Source organism: Rattus norvegicus, chromosome 9 (assembly GCF_036323735.1).
Source record: "Rattus norvegicus strain BN/NHsdMcwi chromosome 9, GRCr8, whole genome shotgun sequence".
In the NCBI taxonomy this organism is placed as follows: domain Eukaryota; kingdom Metazoa; phylum Chordata; class Mammalia; order Rodentia; family Muridae; genus Rattus; species Rattus norvegicus.
Window position 1 is genome coordinate 30208465 of NC_086027.1, and position 23204 is coordinate 30231668.

Sequence of the window (23204 nt, forward strand, 5' to 3'; positions counted from 1 at the left end):
ATGTGTTTCCATATGTGCATTTATTTCATTAGATAAATCTAGATGAAAAATATGTGTCTATAAACATGTACATCTAACTACAAGTTTTCATTTACCCTGCACTCAAATGGATTATGTGAATAGCCCTACATAGGTAGAAACATTGTCACTAATTTAGCAAGCTAAATGTTCATAATATTTTATTAAAAATGCAGGAAGAAAAATGCATAACAATATCATTGAGATAACAACAATATGCCTTGGATTTGCAATGTGGCCCAAAATAGTAAGGGCATAATTAATGAAACCTTAATTAAGTATTTGTGCCAATGTATGCAATTTCTTCTAAACTCTAATTTAGACAGATTTGCTAGAAAATAAAGTAAGAATTAATAGATGCAGATGAACTTTATTTTCAGAACACACCCTAGAATCAGGTCTTCATAATATACTTTCATAAACACGTGTCATAAAATAGCAAACCACAAAACTAAAACCACCTTTTACTCACCATGGGCTAAGTACCTAGACAAAAAGGATCCTGGGATGATTTAGAGAAATTTCCAACAACAATTTTTGTTACAAAAAAAAATCATATCTTCAAAATCTAAATTATCCGGAAAATTCAATTAACTAAAAAGGCAGATTTCTTGGTTATTTCCATTCTCAAAGGTTAACTGTAAAATGATTCTGGTTCTTACTTGTTTCAAGAAGGTAATAAACTACTTACAATGAGTAAACCTGCCATCTGCTTATGATGTCATAGAAGCCAAGTCTTCTGTGAATTGGGTATTCTTTGTTTTAATTGCTATCAGTAAAAATTATAAAGACATTCATTCGTTGAAGCGTGTGGCTGGGGCTAGGGTCAGCGCACTCTGTAGTGTGGACTCCCACCAGAAAGTTTCAACTAATGTGACTACACACACTGAACAAAGGGATCAAATCAAGTGTTCCAAGTATAGTCCTTCTTCGTCTACTGTGAAAGTTAAAATTCTTCTACCCATGTCATGGAAATAATAAAATAAACAGAATTCGTAGGAAAAAGTTAGTTATTAAGCATTTCAACATTTTATACAGAAATTATTAGGTATTTTGAAACTAAGTCAACAAACCCCATGATATCTGAATATGTATCCCATAATGTTCATAATTCTCATATGAAGGCATAGATGATAGATGGATGGATAGATAGATAGATAGATAGATAGATAGATAGATAGATAGATAGATAGATAGAGATAGCTGTTCATCTAAAGGGAAATCCAATAAAATGATTATCCTAGCTCTTGACAGTAACACAGTCATCTGGGCTATATGACAACATAGTACTGAAAAACATAGTAAATGACTCTGACCTGACTTGTTTCAACTCTCCTTCTGTAAGGAGGATATATAGATACGAGTGACCTAGTTTTGAAATGGATGAAAAGTCTGGACTGTAAACAAACAAAAAAAAAGATTAAAAAATAAATAAAAAAAGAGAGGGAAACTGCTTCATACATAGAAATTTCCCTTTTACAAAGCAAATAATCCCTGTATAGCACTGCTCTTTGGTTTGGAAACATTCATATGTGTCTGCACAAGATATCCCAGTCTTAGTACTCTCATGTAGAAGAATTTAGGATTTGATACTATGACACTGTGACAGTAGGAGGAAAATGTTGTCAGTAATGAATGTTTTCATGGCCATCACACATATATAGTTTATCAGCTCTGGGTCACAGTTATGGTATCTATAAATGGACTTTGGATATCTGATACATCAAAAAGTAAATATAAACTGTGCAGAATTCAGCCACTATCTAATAAACAGAACTCCTCTGCCTCTCTGTCTCGGTCTCTCTGTCTCTATCAGTCTCTCATGCAAAAACATAGACACACCCATTACACACAGGTTATAGTAACATACACGATGCTTAACTCTTACCAATTGTTCCAGGGTCAACACGTATTCCGTCAAAACGGTCACAGAAGATTTCTTCTGAGGCTCTGAGGAGTATCAGAAGTCTTTGGTCTTTTCCTAAGGGGTTTTCCAAAGTACCTGATAAAAAAACAAAGAGCATCATCCAAAACAAGATAATTTGAAATGCAGAGAGACCCAGAGTAAATGCTATGATACCACTGTATGGGGAAGGGCACTGGTCACATAAACGAAGTAACTGCAGAAAGCATGGGGTTGCACATGCCTCTCTGAAGGAGGCTGGGTCACTCTTCACCAGCTGTCTGTTACTTCTCATCATAGACTGGCTCAGAGCACACTTTACTGTCTCCTACTATCCAGGAAGATTTGGTAAAATGCTTCGAATTAGTGAACTTTGGATAAAATGAGGTAGAAATGGTGTAAAACAGGGTAAAAGGTGTCAGCTAGCTGTGCCAGGTATTCCACACGTCTCTTCTCTATCATAGAATTCCTCACATCTTTGGGTACCCAAGTGAAGACACGTTTAGAAAACCCCTGAGAATAGCATGCAGACTCAAGCCAAGTTCAACCCTGTCTAATGTGAATCCTCATTTTACAAACCACTAAGACTTGAAGGTTATTTATTAAAGACCATTATTACAGCAAAGCCTGGCTAATACAGTGACCAAGGTTATGTGAATTATTGTCTCCTCAACATGGTTTAGCATGTAATGCTCCCTACACACCTGAGAAGTATGATTCTTCCTTCACTATAAATATCCACATATAATAAGGACTGGTATTTACCTAATCTATCCGAGTAGCAATGTATAAAACTTCAAACAGTTGGTGGTTTAGTAAGCCAGTAATAAATGGCTTTGTATAAGCTCTGTTAGCATCATTGGGATACAAAAAGCATAATGCTAGGACACTCAGCAGATGGGACTTGTGTCTGACATCCTCTTCTGCCATGTTCTTAACAATTTAATTGTTAAGGGACTTGCTAACATTATTTATTTGTGTACATGACCTAGGAAAATTATGCTATTCTTACATAATCAATTGTTGAAGAACTAACCAGTAGAAAAGTCCTCCTGAAACTCTATATTCTATGGAAGCATTCTCACCAGAATTTTCTACCGTCAAGTAAGACTTTTTCAGTTTACCAGTTTCCAGAAAACAACAACAAAGGAAATGGGGGTTGGGGAACTGAGAGATACGGTATAGAATAACTGGTAAAGTCAAAATTACCTACTTGTCATTTTGCTTAGCCTTTTTGGCTCAGGCAGCATAAAAGCATTCCTCCCACACCCCCACTGGCACTTTCTGTGCTCATGGTGTAAGTTCGTTCGGGGTTTGCTATATTCATATCTCCTGGGATCGTTCTCTCCAGCCATTACTGTGTCGATAGCAAGATGCTGAGAGACAAATCAATCTGGGCAGGACACGACTCAAGAAAAATCAGTGGGATGCATGGCTTAGGTGTTTCTGCTACAACACTAAGGCAAGCTCCTGGTCTGTATAGATGCCACAGTGCCTTAGCCTAGAAACAAGAGTATCTCAGCCCAAAGAAGAAAGGAGGCAAAGAACAGGAGACCGTTAAGCAAATGCACTTGGCGTGGCTCTTATCTCGCTGTTATAAGTCTATCCAGTAAGCTGTTTTCCAACTGCGATTTCATTTATTTCAGCGGGAAAAGCCTTGGTGGGGGGTGAGATGGGGGGTGGGGAGGAGACCTAGCAGTAATCAGATACCAGAGAGGAAAAGTAGGACACTTTTTGCCCTAGAGAAATGTATGCTGAGCCCCACAAAGAGTTGTGCGCGTTGCTCTAAAATCGGAGATTAAATCAATTATGCAACCCCAAACTCCAGCACATGTGGAGCCTTCGCAGAAAATCTGGGCAAAATTAGTCAGCCTGCCGTGATCTTTGAGAATCTGAAGAGACCAGAGTTTGGATTCTTTTTGTTAAGATGGGAGAGGGAAAAAGATGGAGCCCAAGATTCAGAACCGGGCGGGGACAGGAGCGGGAAATGCGCGATATTCTAACATTACAACAAGGTGCCTTCTGGATTTGTAAACGCTGGTGAGAGGGCAGCTTTTGGGGGCCTGCCGTCCCTGATGTAGTCTCAGTCTTGCCAACAGAGGTGGTGTGCTCTCCTCAGGATACATGATACCAGTAAATAAGAGTAACTAGCGCTGAGACGCAGTGTCCTGGATGAGGTACATGGATCTTGGCTTAAGTTTGTAAAGGTGCTTTGAAACCTGAAGTGTATATATTGGGAGACGCTGCTGATATTTTCACATACATGATGTCCCTGTATCGTTAAAGGTCTTCAGTGAAAACTGCAGAGATTCCATGAGAAAATGGAAGCAAGAAGAGTTAAAGTAACTAGTGATAACTCACATAGCTATTAGGCAGTGGCATTGGGCTTAGATAAAATAAATGCCATTCTAGGGTGTGTGTGTGTGTTTGTGTGTGTGTGTGTGTGTGTGTGTGTGTGTGTGTGTGTGTGTGTGTGTGTGTGTGTGTACATGTAGGACATAGTTGCCATTACTTAGCATGATGGCGGGCAATGGAAAGAGAATTGGTTCCAGATGTTAAAATCACCTGGGGAGACGGAAGAACATAAGTTCTGGATACCGAAGATAACCATTATTGATTTGGGGGATATGGTACAATTGAATCCATGAATTTAAAACATATAAAAATGGAAAAGGACCTTTTATTATTTTGTTAACTATCCATGATAGAATCAAGTATGAGGCTAGTTTACACTTATGCATACCCTATCAATGTGATTGCCGGCACCTTGGAATCAACGAATGCATTCAAGGTTATTCCCTAATTTTTCAGATCTTTCCCTTCACAGTCCTTTTCATTCTTCCCAATCCTCCATTTTCCACCCACAGCTGGCTTCACTCTAATAGTTTTTCTAAGAATCGACTGCGCTCCTGAATTCCAGTCTGTGAAAGTGGCCGAACCTCTTGTATTTTTAGGGACCTGAACTAAAGATTTAGAATTCGGTATGAACAAAGAGGAGTACATCCTCAAAGTTCTTCGGCTTGGTATTTATAAATAATGGTAAACGTTTTGTAAGTGTTTTGAATTGACCAACAAGGAGAAGCATTGCCTGTGTTTTCTGTTCATGTAGAACAATCCCCTCTTCTCCCGCTTTCTAGTGTGCTCCTTAGCTGAGCCACAGTAAGTCCCCAAACACGTGCTTCCCCGCCTCTGCCTGGAAAAACCACTCCTAGCCCTTACTCACTGACCTCCTTACGTCCGCATGGCTTTATTCAGTTAAGTCTGGCCCTTCTTGGCTTTAACAACATAGCATATTTTAGCTCAAAATAACATAAGCGCCTTTTGCCTGTTTTCTTTTCCTTGTGAGCTAAGAAACTGCCATACATTCTAAAATACTGATTTTGAAATCTTTTAATATTAAAGATATTGAACAGATTAGACAATTCTTTAGGTTTACTAGTTTTGATTAATAAGGCATTAATAAAAATGTAAAGATAATGTAATGTTTGTGAAAAGTGGTATCCATTTAGAAATAGAAATAGAAATAGTATTTTCTATGGCAAATCTTAAGACTGTGGTGCCTGTTCGCAAGCCCCAAAAGACCAGCAAGGTGGCGCCAGCGCAATTGCACTAGGGTCTTTATTTACAAGCTCAGCCTTGGGCCATACTGTTGTGTCTGCCGCAGCGAAATGGGAGGGTGCAGCCCCCAGTCTAGTTTTGGGCAAGCATTTATAGAGGCGAGAACGGGTTATCTAGCCTGGCATGCATCTAATTGGCATTATGGCCTTTAACATAATTGGCTGTTGCTGGGAGCCAAATCATAAACTTAACTTCTGTTCATTTCCTGATTGGTAGTTGTTAGCAAGTGAAATGTAGAGACAGATGGGCTTGTAACTTGAGGGGCAGATTTGTGGGGGGATAACATGGATACTGGTGCTAGGTACCGGCCTTTAGTTAACTTGAGTTCAACCTGAGGTCAGGTTCTCTAAGGTGGAGGCTGAACCCTAAAGATCTGTTCTCTCACAACCTGTATTATTTATCATTTATTTAATGTATAACAGTAGTTGTCTTCAGACACACCAGAAGAGGGCATCGGATCCCATTACAGATGGTAGTGAGTCACCATGTAGTGCTGGGAATTGAACTCAGGACCTCTGGAAGAGCAGTCAGTGCTCTTAACCACTGAGCCATCCCTCCAGCCCCAAAACTTATATTATTTAATGTTTAGATATTTGGCCCTTTTAGGACTCTTCAAGAACAAAAGTGGAATTTCATGCTTCCTATACTTATAAAACACAAATTTTTAAATATAGGATTTAGAAAGCATATATCTTCCATGTTACTTTAAAATACTTTAGCCAACCATTACCTGAATTAGAAATCTGTTAGTGTAAAGTCTGATTGGCTGATGTCTGGTCCACTTTAGTTCTCCTAAACCATGTCTTTGTAGAAATACATGCAGCACACTTAGCCATTAGAAGTGTATTTGCTTGAAGGAAGACATTAGTATTTATTTTAACCTGATATATTATTTTATATAAATGAGGGTTTTGCCTTCATGTGCATGAGCTGTGTGTCTGGTGCCCAACAATGCATATTAGAATATATATTACTCAGTTTATTTGGATGAAAGGAAGTATATACATTTATATAAATTTTCTATTCAGACAAATATCAAGATTCCTATGGCAAATCTTATTTTAAAACTTATACAATAAAATGTTAATATACCTTTTTAGTACTTTGATAGTAGTTTGAGTAGATATGCTATTTCTGGTCTTATCTCCTGGATCTAGACTTACAGGTGGTTATGGGACACCAGGTGGGTGCTCAGAATTGAACTAGGTCCTCTGCAAAAGCAACACTTAACCATTGAGATCTCTCTCTAATCCCTGATATATTGCTTTTAGCAATCAAGCACATGACTCTCTGTTTGTCCAATGATATCATGGCTTTAGGCTGAAGGATATATTCTATAGTTTTCTTGGGTTTGTTTGTTTCTTATTACCTAGTCACCCAGTGAGTCTTGCAGAACTTCCAGTTTGGAAGGCAGTAAACTATGAAGATTTGCTTCCTTGGGATTGAGGAAGCTCCAATCCTGGAAGCAATGACAGAAGTTTCTATACACCTAGTGCTTCATTTCCTGACAATCAAAGCCAGATGCTAACTATGGCCTCAGGCTTCTGGCTGCAACAATGAGGTAGCACTGATAAATGGCTCTAAAAAAATGTGTGACTAGTTTCAGGATAAAAGTCTATGTTCTTAGCATAATCTACTGAGTAACTAACTAGGCAGTTCATGACATGACTTGGCTATGACAAGCCAGAGAAACGATAAAATACTGTCTCCTCAGTTCACAAATGTGTGCAAGTGTACCTTGCTCATTTAGGGAATCTGTTCATATTCAAAAATTATTAGAGCTGCATGTCTGGTGTCCACCAATGCATATTAGAATATATATTACTCAATTTATTTGTATGAAACAAAGTATATATATTTATATAAATTTTCTATTCATACAAAAACCAATATTCCATATTACTTATGCATAATAAAATATTTATATTCTTTTCTTTCAGTATTTTGACAGTAATTTGAGTAGATATGCTATTCCAGATTATCCACCTCCGAAGTCATTGTACAAAGTATTACCCAAAAAAAAATTCACATGCAGTTTTGAAAGCATAAAGTCCCTAGTGAGTTGAACATTTGTGTCAATAACATGCTAACATCAATGGTAACTATGATACAAGGAACACATGTAAATGAATTGGTGCAATTCCTCATTTATGTGAATATATAAATGGAGACATGGCCAGACAGGTGCTCCTGTGCAAACACACACAGATTAGTCAATGCACTCAACAAACCAAAGATGGTGTTGGCATTTTTAATTGGTTCAAGACAGATTGTAAAAACTGAAGTTGGGTCACCAACTTTTTCCTGTTTTCCTACTTGCTCAATTCCTTTCTTACAGGAGCGCATCATGGTCATTTCAGCATTAACACTATGAGTCCTGCCTCAAAGATGTAGACATGTGAGCACTATGTGTTCTAAGGGGTGAAAACGCACCATTAGACAAGGTAGACCTTGGTCTACTCCATATATTCCCCCATATTCCCCCGTATACCAGTCCACACGTTATCAGAAGCTGCAGATAACAAGTTTTCCAACATACCTTAAACACTGTAATGTAACAAAGAGGATACCTGAAAACTAATGCATTATATTAGTAAAGAGAATGTAGTAAGGGGAAGAATAACAGGCAGAATATACCAGAAATAAGACACCAAATGCCCTCTATTAATAGACACAGGAAAGTGTTCCTAGGAGAGGCTGAGTTGCTAGAAGTTGGGAAGGGAGGATTAAAAAAAATGTGAGAGAGGCTGCTCATGGTTTTGTGCTTTACCAAATACAAGATTTTGAAATATATAAGAAAAACATGCCAATATCAATTTCCTCATGAAAACTGTGAAGGGATGCTCTCTACAGTTGCGAAGACTCCCAGCTAACAAATACTTTTGGAGAATGTTATGGAAGCTGTACAGTGAATTTCTAGAGTAGAATTTGAAACTTAATTTACACTGTTCTTTAGTCCAGCTGCTGCCCTTCCACCTCCCACCCTGCAACGCAATGTCCTGCCTCAAGCCTTTTGCTTGAGATGTTCATCAAGGCTGAGAATGTCTTTCCCAATCACTGTAGGTCTAGATCCTTCTGATCTCTTTGAACAGAGGTTGCATGACCCTTTAGACTACTCGTTATTAACCACCCAACTTATAATGGCCAACAGGGAACCTAGACCTCCCCAGAGTATGTCCTTAGTTTCCTTTAGAACACACTCTGTTATCTAAATGTATCATTTCTGTAAATCTCATGGTTTGTTTTCCCAAGAAAACAAATTTAAAAAAACACAAGGATGCTTTCTCTCCTTATCCCTGAGAAATACTCAGTGGAAAAGCAATGCCCGGCACTGAGGTGATCACTCAATAAAAGAAAAACATATAAAAGAGAAAAGGGGAGAAAAGGAAGAAACAATAAATGTATAAACAGAACTGGAAAATCATCACAATAGAGGATTTGGTTCCTCTTTTTTTGCTTAATTTCTTTACTTCTTCATCTAGGAATGTTATTCATGAAAGTAATTCTATATGTTACTCATGGTTCATAGCTATGAACTTCTAGTACGTGGCATATTTAATGAAACTTGGGAGCATGTTGTAGTGGGGCCTTCCACCAGTCCCACTAAGCTTGATAACCTTCTGAGTTCAGTTCAATTCCCAGGATCTATAACCCACATGGTGGACGGAGAGAACCAGCTTCTACGAGTTGTCCATAAACCTCCACAGGTGTAGTATGACATGCACAAAACTAAATGCCCCCCCTCTGACTATCACACACACACACACACACACACACACACACACACACTTGCACACACACACAAACACACATATAAACACCCATATGTAATGAATAAATGTGTGTAATAAACATTTTATAAAAGAAAAGCTAAAGCCAAAAGGTAAGTTGTTAAAGACTAGATAAAGGTTGTCCAGGTTATAAAATGAAGCCATCTCACCATCTCTTAAGATATGCATGCTGGCTGGACAGATGGCTCTGCAGTTAAGAATTCCAATGACTAGTACAGAGGACCTGAGTTAGTTACCCAACACTCCTAATCAGAAGGCTCACGACTACCTATATTACTGTCGCTCTACTCCAGTGGCAGAAGGTGCCTGAGACCCTCTTCTGGACTCCAAAAGCACATTCCTACACAAAGACACACACTAATATACATAGCTAAAACTAGATATTTTCAAATAAATATATATTGTGGGGGTGTTCGTTGTTATTATTACATTTTTTCCTCATGATGCATTTATCAGTCACTATAATAACAGTATCTAGAGCACAATGGTCAGTTGTCTTTCCTGTTTCTTTAGCTGCTATACTTTCTGCTCACGCATATGTTCTAGCGAGACAAGCACTGAGAAAATAATGTACCTGACTCTGATGTTCTTGAGGCAACTTTGATCTCCAATTTACTTCCAAGTGTAGCATTCTATGAATCTAAGTCAGATGATATCTTTGGCCAGCATCTACAGCCTCAGAATCTTAACCACCAAGAACTAGAATTCTACCCTGTTAGGATTTGGATCAAATGGTATCACTGGGCAGATATGCTCTGGCAGTATGCTGTGTCAATGTCCACATCTATTAAGTTTGTTTACTAACTAGACATATTATCTCTCTCATGTTGGGATTTCTGTAGGTGTGGACAGATGGGTTGAAAGTCTTCCTTCAGGCATAACGCACATAGGAGTGGGCAGATGGGTGCTAATAAGCAACCTTTAGGCCTGGAACACATGGATGGAAAAGAGAGAAAAAAATATACACCATTATCTAGTGATGGGTAAAATCAAGTTAGGAATAGACATAATTTTAAAATATCCAAAATATCGAAAGCAAGACTGGGGGCTGACATGATGCTGCTTTCTTTCAAAGGTACAAATTTCAGTCCGCAAGTTATGAGTTATAAGTGACCCCGGAAGTCTGAAAAGAAGAACTCTCTAGTCATAAGATGATGGCTTCAAACGCTTTTTTTTTTTTTGCTAACACAAGCAGAGTTCATTTCATTAAGTATTTCTATCAGTGATTAGATGGGTGTTTTAGAGACTGCTAAACAAATGGGAGTCTTAATCAGAAATGAAAATATCAGAATATTGATGTTTCCCAGAGTAGAGAGATGAGCAAAAATAACCTAAAGAAGCAACACGTTAAAAGGCAGGAGACTTAAGTGTCCCAATACCCAAGGTAAAACAAAAGAAACCTTGTACAAGTGTACAGTGGGAAAATAGGTATTTGAGGCAGCGCATGGAGAAAGAGCAGGAATTACAGCTGACAAGATTGTTGCCAAGACTAACAGCATGAGGTGGCTGGGAAAGTCAGTTGAGTTATTGGCTCTATTGGTGGGAGCACCGTGTCTGTTCTGAGAGCTGGAAGCCAACTAGGCCGAACAACTTCTGCTGATGCCCAGGTTCCTAAGCCGCCATCGCTAATCTGTGCCATGCCCCGGGTGGTGCTGGCCTCTCAACGCAGAGCTGATGAGCTCTCTCTGTCTCCCAACCATGGTGAGAAGAGACAGGTTAGAGTATTTATTCCTGTAAGACACTCTCATGGGCCAGTCGAGTTCCTGACATGCAAACACTCAGGCATCTGTCTGATAACCATTTACACACGTACAAAATCTGGATCCTGGGAACAGCCCCTTCTTTCTGCCTTTTACAGCAAAGCATAGGAAAAATATTTTACACCATTCCAAACACGTAATTATGTAAATTGTTCTCTTGCTTAAATACTAAAAAAAAAAGTTCATGTTATTGATGTGTATGTAAACACCCTGACTGATTAAAGTAACATACAGTGTCTTATATCAAACACCTAACGTAAGACCATGTGAATAGCTGCCTCTGATTATTTACACATCTCATGACCCTGTGGTAGATTCCGTTATTGTACATGTTACAGATTCTCGAAGTCCCCCGAGGATTTTGCTTAAAGTCGAACAGTCAATATGAGGCTGTGGTAGGTTTGGTCCCATGTTATCTGACTTAAGAGTCCCTCTAGGGCAACAAAAAGGAATTGAGGACAGAGAATGAAAAAGAAGAACCAGAAGTCCCCATTGTCCACATCTCAACATACCCTGAGAAATCCATCCCTAATCTTAGGCTTCCCCAGCCTGTGCCAGCAACAGATTCCTGCTACCTCCCATTTCCAAGAATGCTTTCTCTAGAACTTGACCATCCCTACCCTCCCAATCCAATCCCAGAGCATTTACTCACCTACTTTCAGCTCCCCTCCTGCAATGAGTAAGCACGCCACACTCAGAACGTTGCTTCTGTCCACAGGGAATTCTAAGGTACCCATCACATAGAGGCATCTAAGCACGGGGAGATCAGTATCCACAAGAACCGTCTTGTCTTCAGGAGACAAAAAAAAGGTCACTCGGAGATTGGTCTAAGACAAGAGCCCCTTTCTCTCCTCCAGGGATGTCTCATGCTTCTGGCAATTCAGGAGCTGCGTGTGTTGATATCTGAGTCAGGCCAGGTACATCAACCAGAACAAATACTCTATATGAGGCAGTCTTACTAACAAATAGGAAAGAATGTCAGTCATGTGTAGCAAATAAATGTTATGGTCAGAAAAATCTTGCTTATATCCTGAAATACCTCAAATACAACCCCAAATTAGTACAAGATTAGTACATAAAGTTATGAACTCCCTATGTGTCATACCTGTATCCTCAATTTTGACTCAGTTTCAGGGCATACAGAACAATGGCTAAGGCCTTGGCCTTGAAAAGATAAGACAATTTGGTTCTAAAGCTCACCTCTTCTATCTGCTAGATGGAAGAACAATTTTATCTTTATACGTCTCAATTATCTTGTCCGTGAAATGGGAATGAAAATAGTATCTACTTCCTCATAAGTCTTTTGTGAGTATTAAAATATTAAATAGATTAGGGTGCTTACACAATATGGTAACTCCCTAATTTCCACAATGTAATACAAAGTCTACGGTAAGTGCTGAAGAGAACCATTGTATATATAAATATCCATTTGCTTGGCATGGTTGTAGGGTTGATGGGTGATTTCAAACCCTTATACTCCTCACCTTTACCCCTCCTCCCTTCATCCCTCCTCCTTCCACCCCTCTTCCCTTCACCCCTCCACCTTTCATCCCTCCTCTCTTCACCCCTCCTCTCTTCACCCCTCCTCCCTTCACCCCTCCTCCCTTCACCCCTCCTCCCTTCACCCCTCCTCCCTTCATCCCTCTCAGAAAAGCCTTTTCTGTATAATTTCCAGAGAAATAATCACAGATTTCTGCCTGAACTTAAAAATAATGTATGAATAAAACATTTTCACTTAAAACAGTAAATATTTCATGTCAGCTAAATTATCAAGTGTTGCTCTCTTCAACATGAATTAAAAGTGCTCAATAAATGTTTCTGCTTAAATTTCAAGTACCACAACCACTGACAGGCTTATAGATTTTCTTTTTAAATAAAAAAGTTCTTTTACTAGTCTAATCTCATTTCTAATGGCAGAAAACAATGTACTCTGCCATTCATAGGGACCTGACCAGGCAAATTAACTTGTCCTGAGCCAGTGTCTTGCTAGTGCTTACATAGTTCCTTAGTTAGAAGACCAGTCATGCCCTCCTGTGGCAAAGACTAGAAGGCTGCAAGCTAATTGGTTCCTTCTTCCTCCTGGGTTTACAGTTTTAGACCCCAGCTGTCGTTATAGTTAAATGAAGTCATGTGATTGAGCTGTAGCCAATAACATGGAGGCTAACTTCTGTTATAACACCTTCAGCCTAGCCCATACCTTCTCCCACCTCAGTTCTCTCAGCTGAGCTGAGTGGTAGATTTCGAAGTAGCTGCATGGCCCAGCATCATCAGCACTGTGCACTCCATGAACAATCCTGGATTGTAGCTGACAGTAAAGCACTCCTCACCTCCTCCTTAGAGATCTCCCCTACTACTGCCTCTGGAGAAACAGCCAGACTCTTTCGTACTCCCAAGAGGCCATCTACATATTTAAGTCAGAACACTAATATGTATTATTTGAGTTACAACCACATGTGATTGCATATTAGGTAGTTGTTATCACTGAGTCTGTCCTTCCTGTCCTCTTTTTAGAGGAGAACACTAATCATTTATAGAAGAAATGAGTTATGCTCATTATAATGTTGAAAGACATTAAACAAGAATTTCCAGCTTTGGAGAATTTAGTTCATACACAGTCAATTCAAGAGTCTATCACACTACTAACAGGTATATAATGACTCACTAGAGAAATAAAGACATAGATCTCAGTCTCATCTCAGGATCTTTCCAAAATATTCAAACAAAAGAATAAAATATCAAGACAATGTTAAGGTTTTATACATTAAGCATGTTCACAGTTTTGAAGTAAAATGTTATTTCAAAGCAAAGACCTTTAAAGATTAAAGTTCTATCAAATGGTCATCACGTGTCCCGAACTGTAGTCAATGTTTGCATATAGAGCTTGATTACACAAAACGATATACACAGCCAAATAAATGATTTGTTCATTCACAGAATGTGCACAGAAACACACACATGCAGACACACACTAATGTGTATACAAGCACACATACATACACACACATGCACACACATACATAACTCCTTGAAGGTAACGCCTGTGTAAAAATATGACAAATACATAGGATTTGGGTTTTTGCTTTTAGAACATTCTGATCTTGAAGGAACTCTCTCTTTGAATTGTCCTTCCTACTCCAAATATCCCAACCAGTTTCCTAGGAATCACACACAGATTAACTGCATGGGACCAGTATATGACTTCTTCCCTTGTGTTTATTTTATCAGGATCTGAAACAAAATTTAGTGTACACTAGGTCTTCAGAAGCACCCCAAGGAATATACACATACATATAATCCAACAGCATCCAGGGGAGAAAAGATGGGCTCCAGGGAAGCGAAGTATTAATATTGTTTCTTTGGGTGTTATATTTTGCACTTTCGAGTTTCCTAGAGTCTCCAACTCTCTTGTTCCTTGGCTTTCTTGCAATATGTCAAACCTTTCACAAAGTTGGAGATGAAAGATGAGTAACAGGTGTTTCTTACCATTACATGATACAGATATAATAATAAAACAATGCTATATAGAGTTAAAGTGGTGCTATACTTTAATTAAATGGATGTGGTCCAATATTTTTATTTCCAAGTACTTCTGATTGGAAAATATACTAAAGTATTCTGCTATACTGAAATAAACATATATCATTTAACCTTTCCTATTAAAGGGGTTCTCCTTGTATCACAATTGTAGAGATGACACTGACGTGAACCAGGAAATGCACATTTCATACGGAAACTGGCTGAGACAAGCTTCCAGGCCAAACTGTCCTAAGCTATATGGACGGCTTGTAGAGATTATTGTCCCGGTGTGACTGTGGCTGGTAACCAAATATGCCACACTCTCCACAAGTGGCATCATCTCTGTGACATTCCTCAAGGCATTTCTAGAGGTCATACATAAAAAGTTATATAACGCACTTAATAAATACCAAGGATGGGCCTCCTCTCTCTTCACTGCCCCCCAGTACTTCCCAACTATTCCTACTTGAGTGCCGCTCTCTCCTCCTATTCCGTCAATGACCAATCTATCCTACTTGAGAGACTGAGCTCTGGCATATGGAGGGAACCATCTGGAATTTCTGTTGCTCAATGGGAGGCTGATGGGGGAGCTGATCTGGAAAGAGCCTCCAAAAAGAAATAATGAGCTCCAGATGTAATTAAAGACTGCCTATCCCCCCAAAGGGGCTTAGGACCGACCATAGGGTGGTGTCTCTGAGTACCGAATCACACTCCTTCACCACTGACTCATCTATCAAGTGCTAAGTAAACACCACCATCGCTATCCTAGTGTCTCTTGCCAAGCAACTGGTTTGGGGTTTGATTTCTAAATATGTTCTATTTTGACAATCAGGAATATAAAAATAAGAGCTTTAAAAGAATTACCTGGAAACTTACGTCTAAGGAATGAAAGTCTTTAGGATCTCTCTCTCTCTCTCTCTCTCTCTCTCTCTCTCTCTCTCTCTCTCTCATGCACTACACATAAGAATAACAAAAAACAAAGAAGACCTACTCTTGTACAAATACAGCACTAGCCTCAAGAACAAGTGTAAAGACGATGTCTCTGAGGGGACTAGGACTTCTTTTTGCACCAGGAGTCACTTAACTAATATAATCATGAACTATTTAATATAACTTCAACCCTAGATTTATACTCAGCTCTCCCGCCCCCAGAAGAGTCCAAGAATCAAGGTCACTATTGGGTAGCATTCCAAGGGTCTGACACTTGTCTAAATCCTACAGAAATGAGATCAAGGGTAAAGGGCACAGGTCTTGGAAACAATGATGGGGTCACATGCATAGGCATGAATCAGGGGAGACAGAACCACTATTTGTATGGTAGGTACTGTATGAGGCCCCATAACTTAGGTGGCGAGGACAGTTTCTACTACAACTCTCCATTGTCGGGTAGGCAGCCTGCCTCGACAGTGGGCATAAATGAGGCTTCTGAGGAACAGCAAGAGCATGCAGGGCACACAGGGACACACAAGGACCATTTATTTGCAGGGTGTCGTTTTCCTGCACCTTCCATAAGTAATGGGTTTATTTCTGCATTCGGACTCAGCTGTGATATTTTCCCGTAAATGCACGAACCAAATGAACAGTGAATGCGAATGTCATTGGGTCTCTAGCAAATGAGATAACCCTGCCTTAAATAAAAGAGGAGAGGATTTTTAGCTCAGAGTGCAATTATTGGTGGAACCTTCCATCTTTTGTAGCCTTGCTTAACTTTAGGGGAATAGATCATCATAATTTATAAATATGGCCAAGAACAATAGTCCAAAACTAGTGGAAGATTTTATACATAAATAATTTACAGGGATGAAAGGTTAACATGGCTGGAAATTAGTGTCCAGGAGACACATTACTGAAACAATGGCACTGGCTTCTCAAGAGACCCCTCCCACATAGAGAACCAGAACTGGGTTCTGCTTGGCAAGAAGGATGCATTCTCTTTGGAAAAGCACTGTTAGGTGAGCTGCAAGCTTTAGTGCATCCTTTTTTTTAAAATCAAATCCACACAGGTGGTTGCTTTACTCTATCCTGACTATCATGGTTTTTTTTTCAAACTGGTCTTAAAAATAGGCAAAAGAAACAGTTTGCAAAGGGCCCGGAGGCACGATTCAAGAAAGAAAGGCAGGTTCCTCATACCTTGATGGAAAACCATCTGCCTCCCTGGGGTGTGTGTGTGTGTGTGTGTGTGTGTGTGCACTTGTATATGTGTGAGAGAGAGATAGAAAGAGAGAAAGAGAGACAGAGAGACAGACCAACAGAGATTCAGACAGAGAGGAGGGAGATTAGAAAAGAGGAGAAAATAGCCCCCCTCATTGAAACTACACACTACCATTCCCAACCCACCCGACATACAGTCTGAATGCCTTTTCCAGTCCCGTGCAGACTTGCATAATTCCCACAGCAGAATCAACACTTTAAATTATGATATTTTAATTGATCAATAAAATCTTTAACATACAATGTTTGCCTCTTCCTCTAGACTGTACCATCTGTTCTATATAAACAAACAAAAAATGGCGAATCTTGGGTAATAGGAAGGTTTTTAAGTAAAATTACCAACAGTGTCAAATCAATCCTTTGAACCCCAAATTCTAAAAGGAAAATGCCGGAAAGTGAGACTATCTTCATAATGATGATGGGAAATTAAAGCCTTTTCTCATCATTCTGGTTTGACTGTTGTCATCTAGGGAGAGTTCTGTGCTACTTTTACGTTAGCCTGTTATAAACTGGAATCATTTTGGAAAAGGGAACATCAATTGAGTAACTGTTCCCACAAGATGGGGAAGTGGTGCTTTTCTTAATCGATTATTGATGTGGAAGGGCCCAGAGTACAGTGGTGGTGACATCACACCTTGGCTGGTGGCCCTGGGTGCTCTAAGCAAACAGGCTGAGAAAAGCATGAGGACCAAGCCAGTAATCAATGTTCCTCTATGGTCTCTGCATCAGTTCCTGTTTTGAGTTCCTGCCTAGACTTCCCTGGCAGTTAAGAGGACAAGCTATATGATGAATTAACCCTTTCCTTTCCAAGTTGCTTTTGGTTCCGTTGTGTTATCCCAGTCATAGAGATCCTAACTGACACAGCTACATTTTCCATAAAACCTCAAAAACTTCAGACAAGCTGACTTAAAGTTGCAATTTCAAACACAAAGCATAAGTTTTCTGCCTGCACCAACAGGTCAAGTACAATAAGCAAGGAGAAAACAGCAAACCTCAAAATCCAGAGAATAACTATGCATTTTGATAAATTTGAGGTTAGTTGTTAAGCTATAGCCACATAATTCTTTTACTTTATTCACTATAAATGAATATGGGCTGACATAAAGATTGGGGATAAATCACTCTCTCCGATCCTAATATTGCATATGTGGATAAGCAAACATATTGTATGGGATGGAAAAAGCTGGTACCTCTCAGGTGGTCCAATTAATATATTGTACATGCTATAATTTATTAAAATCACACTAAGCTTAAAACGAATTCTGATGTGTGTGTGCTTTGATTTGTTTCCCCAAGAAAAACAATGAGACCAATTTCTAATGAGTTCACCGATATTCACAGTTTAACACGGAAGAAAAATGTGTGGGACCCTACAAAATTATTTGCCCCTGATTGAAGCTCTTTAGGCAAAGATCTGTGCAGCAAACGCTCTATTCAGCGAATTGTTTCTTGGTGAGTTCCTCATTGGGGACAAAGCCCTAGTTTAGTTTCCACTTCAAACAGAGAACACAATATATTCCAAAATTTATAAGAGTCTTCATTTTTCCTCACTACTGTTGATTATTTGTTCTCAAGATTTTAATATATTTTTCTAACTGGAAGAAAATCCCCAAACATTACTATGTTCCTTAAAGATGTTGTCGATTGTATTCTATTTTGCTTTTAAATTTTATATATACCCTGTTTTGTGAATATAGATTTATTGCTTGAGAAAGCTTAAAGTATCATCCTAACAAATATTGACTCAGATATTTCAATGTGCAATCCCAATTGGCTAAGCAACGTAAAAATTCTAAACGTACAAAATTATTTTATTATATAAAAGTCTGAAGATACTTTATGTGGTGATTATCATTCTTCTGAACTTTTCCATATATTTAGAATGTTCTAGAGCCTTTAAGGTTTGTGTGTATCTGTTGGTGAAATCTGTGGATTTCAATAAATTGTATGAATCTGACCTAAAGATTTTACTTGAGTTCACAAGAGAAATTCCCATTTTTAAATTCAAATCTTTTGTCAGTGTCAAACGTTTTATCTTTATTCATAATTCCAAGTATATTCATAATTCCAGGTATAGTCAGAATTACAATAATATTCAGATTCTACAACTTCAGCCAAAATCCTAGCACTCTAACGTATCTTCTACAAGACGGACACAGATACTGAAATTTTCCCTCTTTTCAATGTAGGACATATGGTACTCTCCAAGACAGGAATATAAAGGATGGCATTATCCCTGATGAATAAATTGGCACACGTACCTATTCATTAATTTGGTAATACTGTCAAATATTAAACAATGACAGATGCTGCTCAGATGCTGCCACTTTGTGAAGAGGAGTAACGTTTTTGTTTACTTTGGGGATGGGCTCTTATTGTGTAGCTCAGACTGCCCTTGAACATGTCATCCTTCCCCCTCCACAACGTGCACGCTGGGACCATGGGTATATACCTGTGTTGAGGAGAAACTTTTAATGCAACTAATCGGATTGAAATTATTGCTGAAGGGGCTGAAAGGAAGAAGTAGATTTGAAGACTTTTTAGTATTTACCTCTGACAAAATCATCAGAATAACCATAACAATAAAGGAAACATGAAATCCTACTGCAAGGCTAAGAAAATAAAAGCAGTTCTGCAGTTACTACCATTTCTCAAATGTGTCTGCATTTCCTCCCTGCAGGGTCTGGTCCCTGACAAAAACTATACAGAGAAAGACATCACAGGGGTGATGATAAATATTATGAAAAATAACACGTGCAAAAGTATCCCAGTGCCAGGCATGGAAAAGGACTTCTTCACTGTCATCTCTTTCACGTGTCAAACATGCAGGTCTGGATACTCACAACATCCCTGACGTTCCTCTGTTGTGTGAACCAAAGCTACATGGGCCAAGAGTTTGAAAACTAAGAATTGGATATTAAAACCCAACCAATTACAGCAGCTAAAGAAACACAAACTGTAGAAATCGGTAGGCAGAAAGGTGTGGAATGCTTTAAGAGCAACGGTAAAGACTGCAGGAGGATGCTGACCAAATACAAAGGAAGCCATCTTTACGAAAAGAGTGGAAGAGAGATAACTGCATTGGAAGTACAGCAAAAAAGAAAAGAGGAGAGGGTGTTAAAAGAACTAAGGACTTCGATGCAGGACAGTGAGAAGAGAGTCAGTGAGAAAAGTAGGCAAAAAGAGAGCAAACAGGACTTTGGCTGTTCTCTAGAACAATGATGAACTTCATCCTGAGGATGATGGCAAACCACTGATGAGTTTCTAGCATAATGGAGAAATCCCACAATTGAGTTGTGGTCTGAAATTATGAGCAGGAGGTAGAGTGTAGAGGGGAAGAACCATAGGAATAATCCAACAGTTGAGAGTCAATCTAGTGGTGCCCTCAGGAGGATTACCTGAAGCGTATGCTGTAGCTTGCTTTGATTGGCTGACTCCTGATGCTTCCACCCATCTTGGCTTCTCAGATTCCTGAATGTTTCTAAAATCTATACTTTTTGAATTATTAATGGAACGTGACTCCCTTATGTTAAAATGAGACCACTGGACAAAAGAAAGTTAAGTGGCAAGAGGCAGACTGCAGGAGAGTGTCTTTGGGTTTAGTGTCAGAGTTCTTGAAGTCACCCCAGAAGAGACTTCAAGTCAAGTGGATAAAAGCAGAAAATATTTCATGGTTTCTACTGATGGTGTCATCTGGTGATGGTCTCATAACTGGAAATTTTATTTTCTTGGAAATCACCAAGGGCAAAGAGACAGAATGAAAAGAGAATCGGGGTTGAGAACTTGATGAGAGATCCAGGAAACTTTTAATCATGAAAATATGTATGTGTGCTAACAGGAGGTACCATATATGGGGGGAACAGAAGGTGAGGGAGGGACTGAAAAGAGACAGCCAATGGAACGACAACTTGAAAAGGAAAAGCATAGGAAAGAGCTAGAAATGAGTTTGACTGTGGGGGGAGATAGACAGTTTTCTCTAGGATGGCAGAGAGAAAGGAGAGGATGTCAGGGTGCTGCAAGCCCTGGGCATTTATCTCCTTTAGGAAAGAGCCTGAGGATGCAAAGCAAAGAGAAAAGCACACACCACTGACACTCAGATATGAACAGCTTCAGTTCACCTCAAATTCTTCCCTTTAAAAGTTAGACTAGACCTGTCAGCAGACAGTTAAGAATGACCCTTTGTGGAAGGTAAGTCTGTAACCTGGGTATTTAACTTACGGTGCTTAATAAGAGCTAGGATGTAAGAATTAAGGACTGATGTGTAAGAGCACACTGTGGACATTAGTGCATGTACACTCATCTATCATTGTGCAGACCAAACACATTTCACATGTGGAACCTAGCCATCCACTCTCAAATAAAGAATGCACATGACGTAACATGGGCGAAGCTTGAAAAATTTATGCAAAGTGAAAGCAGTAAGTGCGTTATTCCATTTATATCAAACGAATAGAACAGACCAAAGAAGGAAGAGGGGGAGGGAAAAAAGGAAAAAGTGGCAATGGTGGAAATTTTTATTTGCTCAAGGCTAGACAAGATGGGATATTAAGGAGTTATGGATAATAGGTGAAGGGTTCTCTACAAACTAATCAAACATCCTAAAATTGACTACGATGTTGATTCTGTAAATACATTAAAAACTTTACATTTGAAAGCCTTAAATGGATGGATTGTGTGGTGTACAAATTCAACTTTAGGTCTCTTTCAAAGTGATGTATTTTATGGAGTAATATGAAAAAAATCTAAAATGTATATTTTCAAGCAAGGGTAACAGTGGCAATGTTTAAAATGTGCTATTTGTGAACGGTAGAAAATAATAGCGTTATGTATAGATAATTAGTTTTAAATGTTTTATAAAGGTGGAGCAGACTCTTTCCGTTAGGACACCCAGAAAGGACGCGGTGCCCTCACCTGCAGAAACTGCAAGAAGACAGAGCACAAAAACAATGAAAGGAAAAAGTGCAAAGATTCTTTCATTCCTTAGAGCAAGAAAGATGTGCTGCCTGGTTCTTAAAGCTTTGGACCCAGTGAGGTAGCTGAGGGGAGGAAGGTCCTTATTTCTAAGCATAGTTACCTAACCTCCATTTCCAAGATAAGTAAGGGAAAGAAGAAAGAGAACTTCTACAATTTGTTCTCCGACTTCCACACACAATGGCAGGTGCATGCACTTATACACACACCACAAATAAATAAACCAATTAGTATTTTAATTTTCAGTTTAATTATGTTATTTATTTAACCTTTTAAAAACTTACATTTGATATAAATTAATATATTGAGTGTTTGATATAAATATTAAATATTTATTTAATATTTTAATTAACATTTTCTGAAGATGAAACTAAGAGTTGAGACCAGATTTCCACTTGTTACAAGCAAGGATTTTAGTCCTATGTTGTGCACCGTGAAAGTGTATAAGAACATACCCAAGTATGTACTAAGTATGAAAAGACACCTGTATCTGCCTATGTATGCACTGTGTGTGAAGGTGAACGTGAACTCTGCCTGTGTATGCACTAAGTGTGGAAGTGCACATTAACCTATGTCTACAATGCATGCGAAGGTGCACATGAACCTGTCTGTGTATACACTGCATGTGAATGTGTGCATGAACCTGTCTGTATATACACTGCATGTGAATGTGTACATGAACCTGTCTGTACATACACTGCACATGAAGTGCCCATGAACCTGTCTGTACATACACTGCATGTGAAGGTGCCCATGAACCTGTCTGTACATACACTACACATGAAGGTGCCCATGAACCTGTCTGTACATACACTACACGTGAAGGTGCCCATGAACCTGTCTGTACATACACTACACGTGAAGGTGCCCATGAACCTGTCTGTACATACACTACACGTGAAGGTGCCCATGAACCTGTCTGTACATACACTACACGTGAAGGGGCACATGAACCTTATTCACTTCCTTAGTTTTCCCTGTGTCCTGGCTACACTTGCAGTACTCTTCCACCACCAGCATTCCTTGAGAAGGACAGCATTCCATCAATTCTCCTATCACTTGGCTTGCTTTTGCATATTGTTTCTAAAGTCCCTTGATTTCTTTTTTCCCTTCCATATTTGCTAATTTGTAGATTTGCATTTGTGAACAATGTTTCACACAGTTATTTGTCTAGAAATTCAGGAAAAAAGTTGGCCATTTGATTTTAGCTCACTGTTTTGTGTGTTCTGGCTTTGGCTTCTGCTTGCTGTATTAGAATGGTGGCAGGAACAAACTTGACCTCCTTGCACTGATGACACTGGGCTCCGATACATTATCTTCACTCTCATTTTGCTCATCAGTAATTGTGGGTGACAGTTCCTCAAAGTCAAAACTCACAATCACGCAAAAACAGAATGGAGGATACAGAGGCAGAAA

The 23204-nt window shown here is 39.0% G+C and overlaps 1 protein-coding gene across 1 annotated transcript in view; it reads right to left on the reverse strand.

The window, feature by feature from the left end:
• Nucleotides 1–23204, reverse strand: part of Pkhd1 (PKHD1 ciliary IPT domain containing fibrocystin/polyductin) — a 493369-nt gene that overhangs the window by 167999 nt on the left and 302166 nt on the right. The window contains exons 53-54 of the mRNA XM_008766937.4: nt 11743–11880; nt 1907–2020 (exon numbers count right to left, since the gene is read on the reverse strand). Of these exons, the coding sequence (XP_008765159.2) occupies nt 1907–2020; nt 11743–11880 (252 nt within the window). The remainder of the gene's footprint in view (nt 1–1906; nt 2021–11742; nt 11881–23204) is intronic.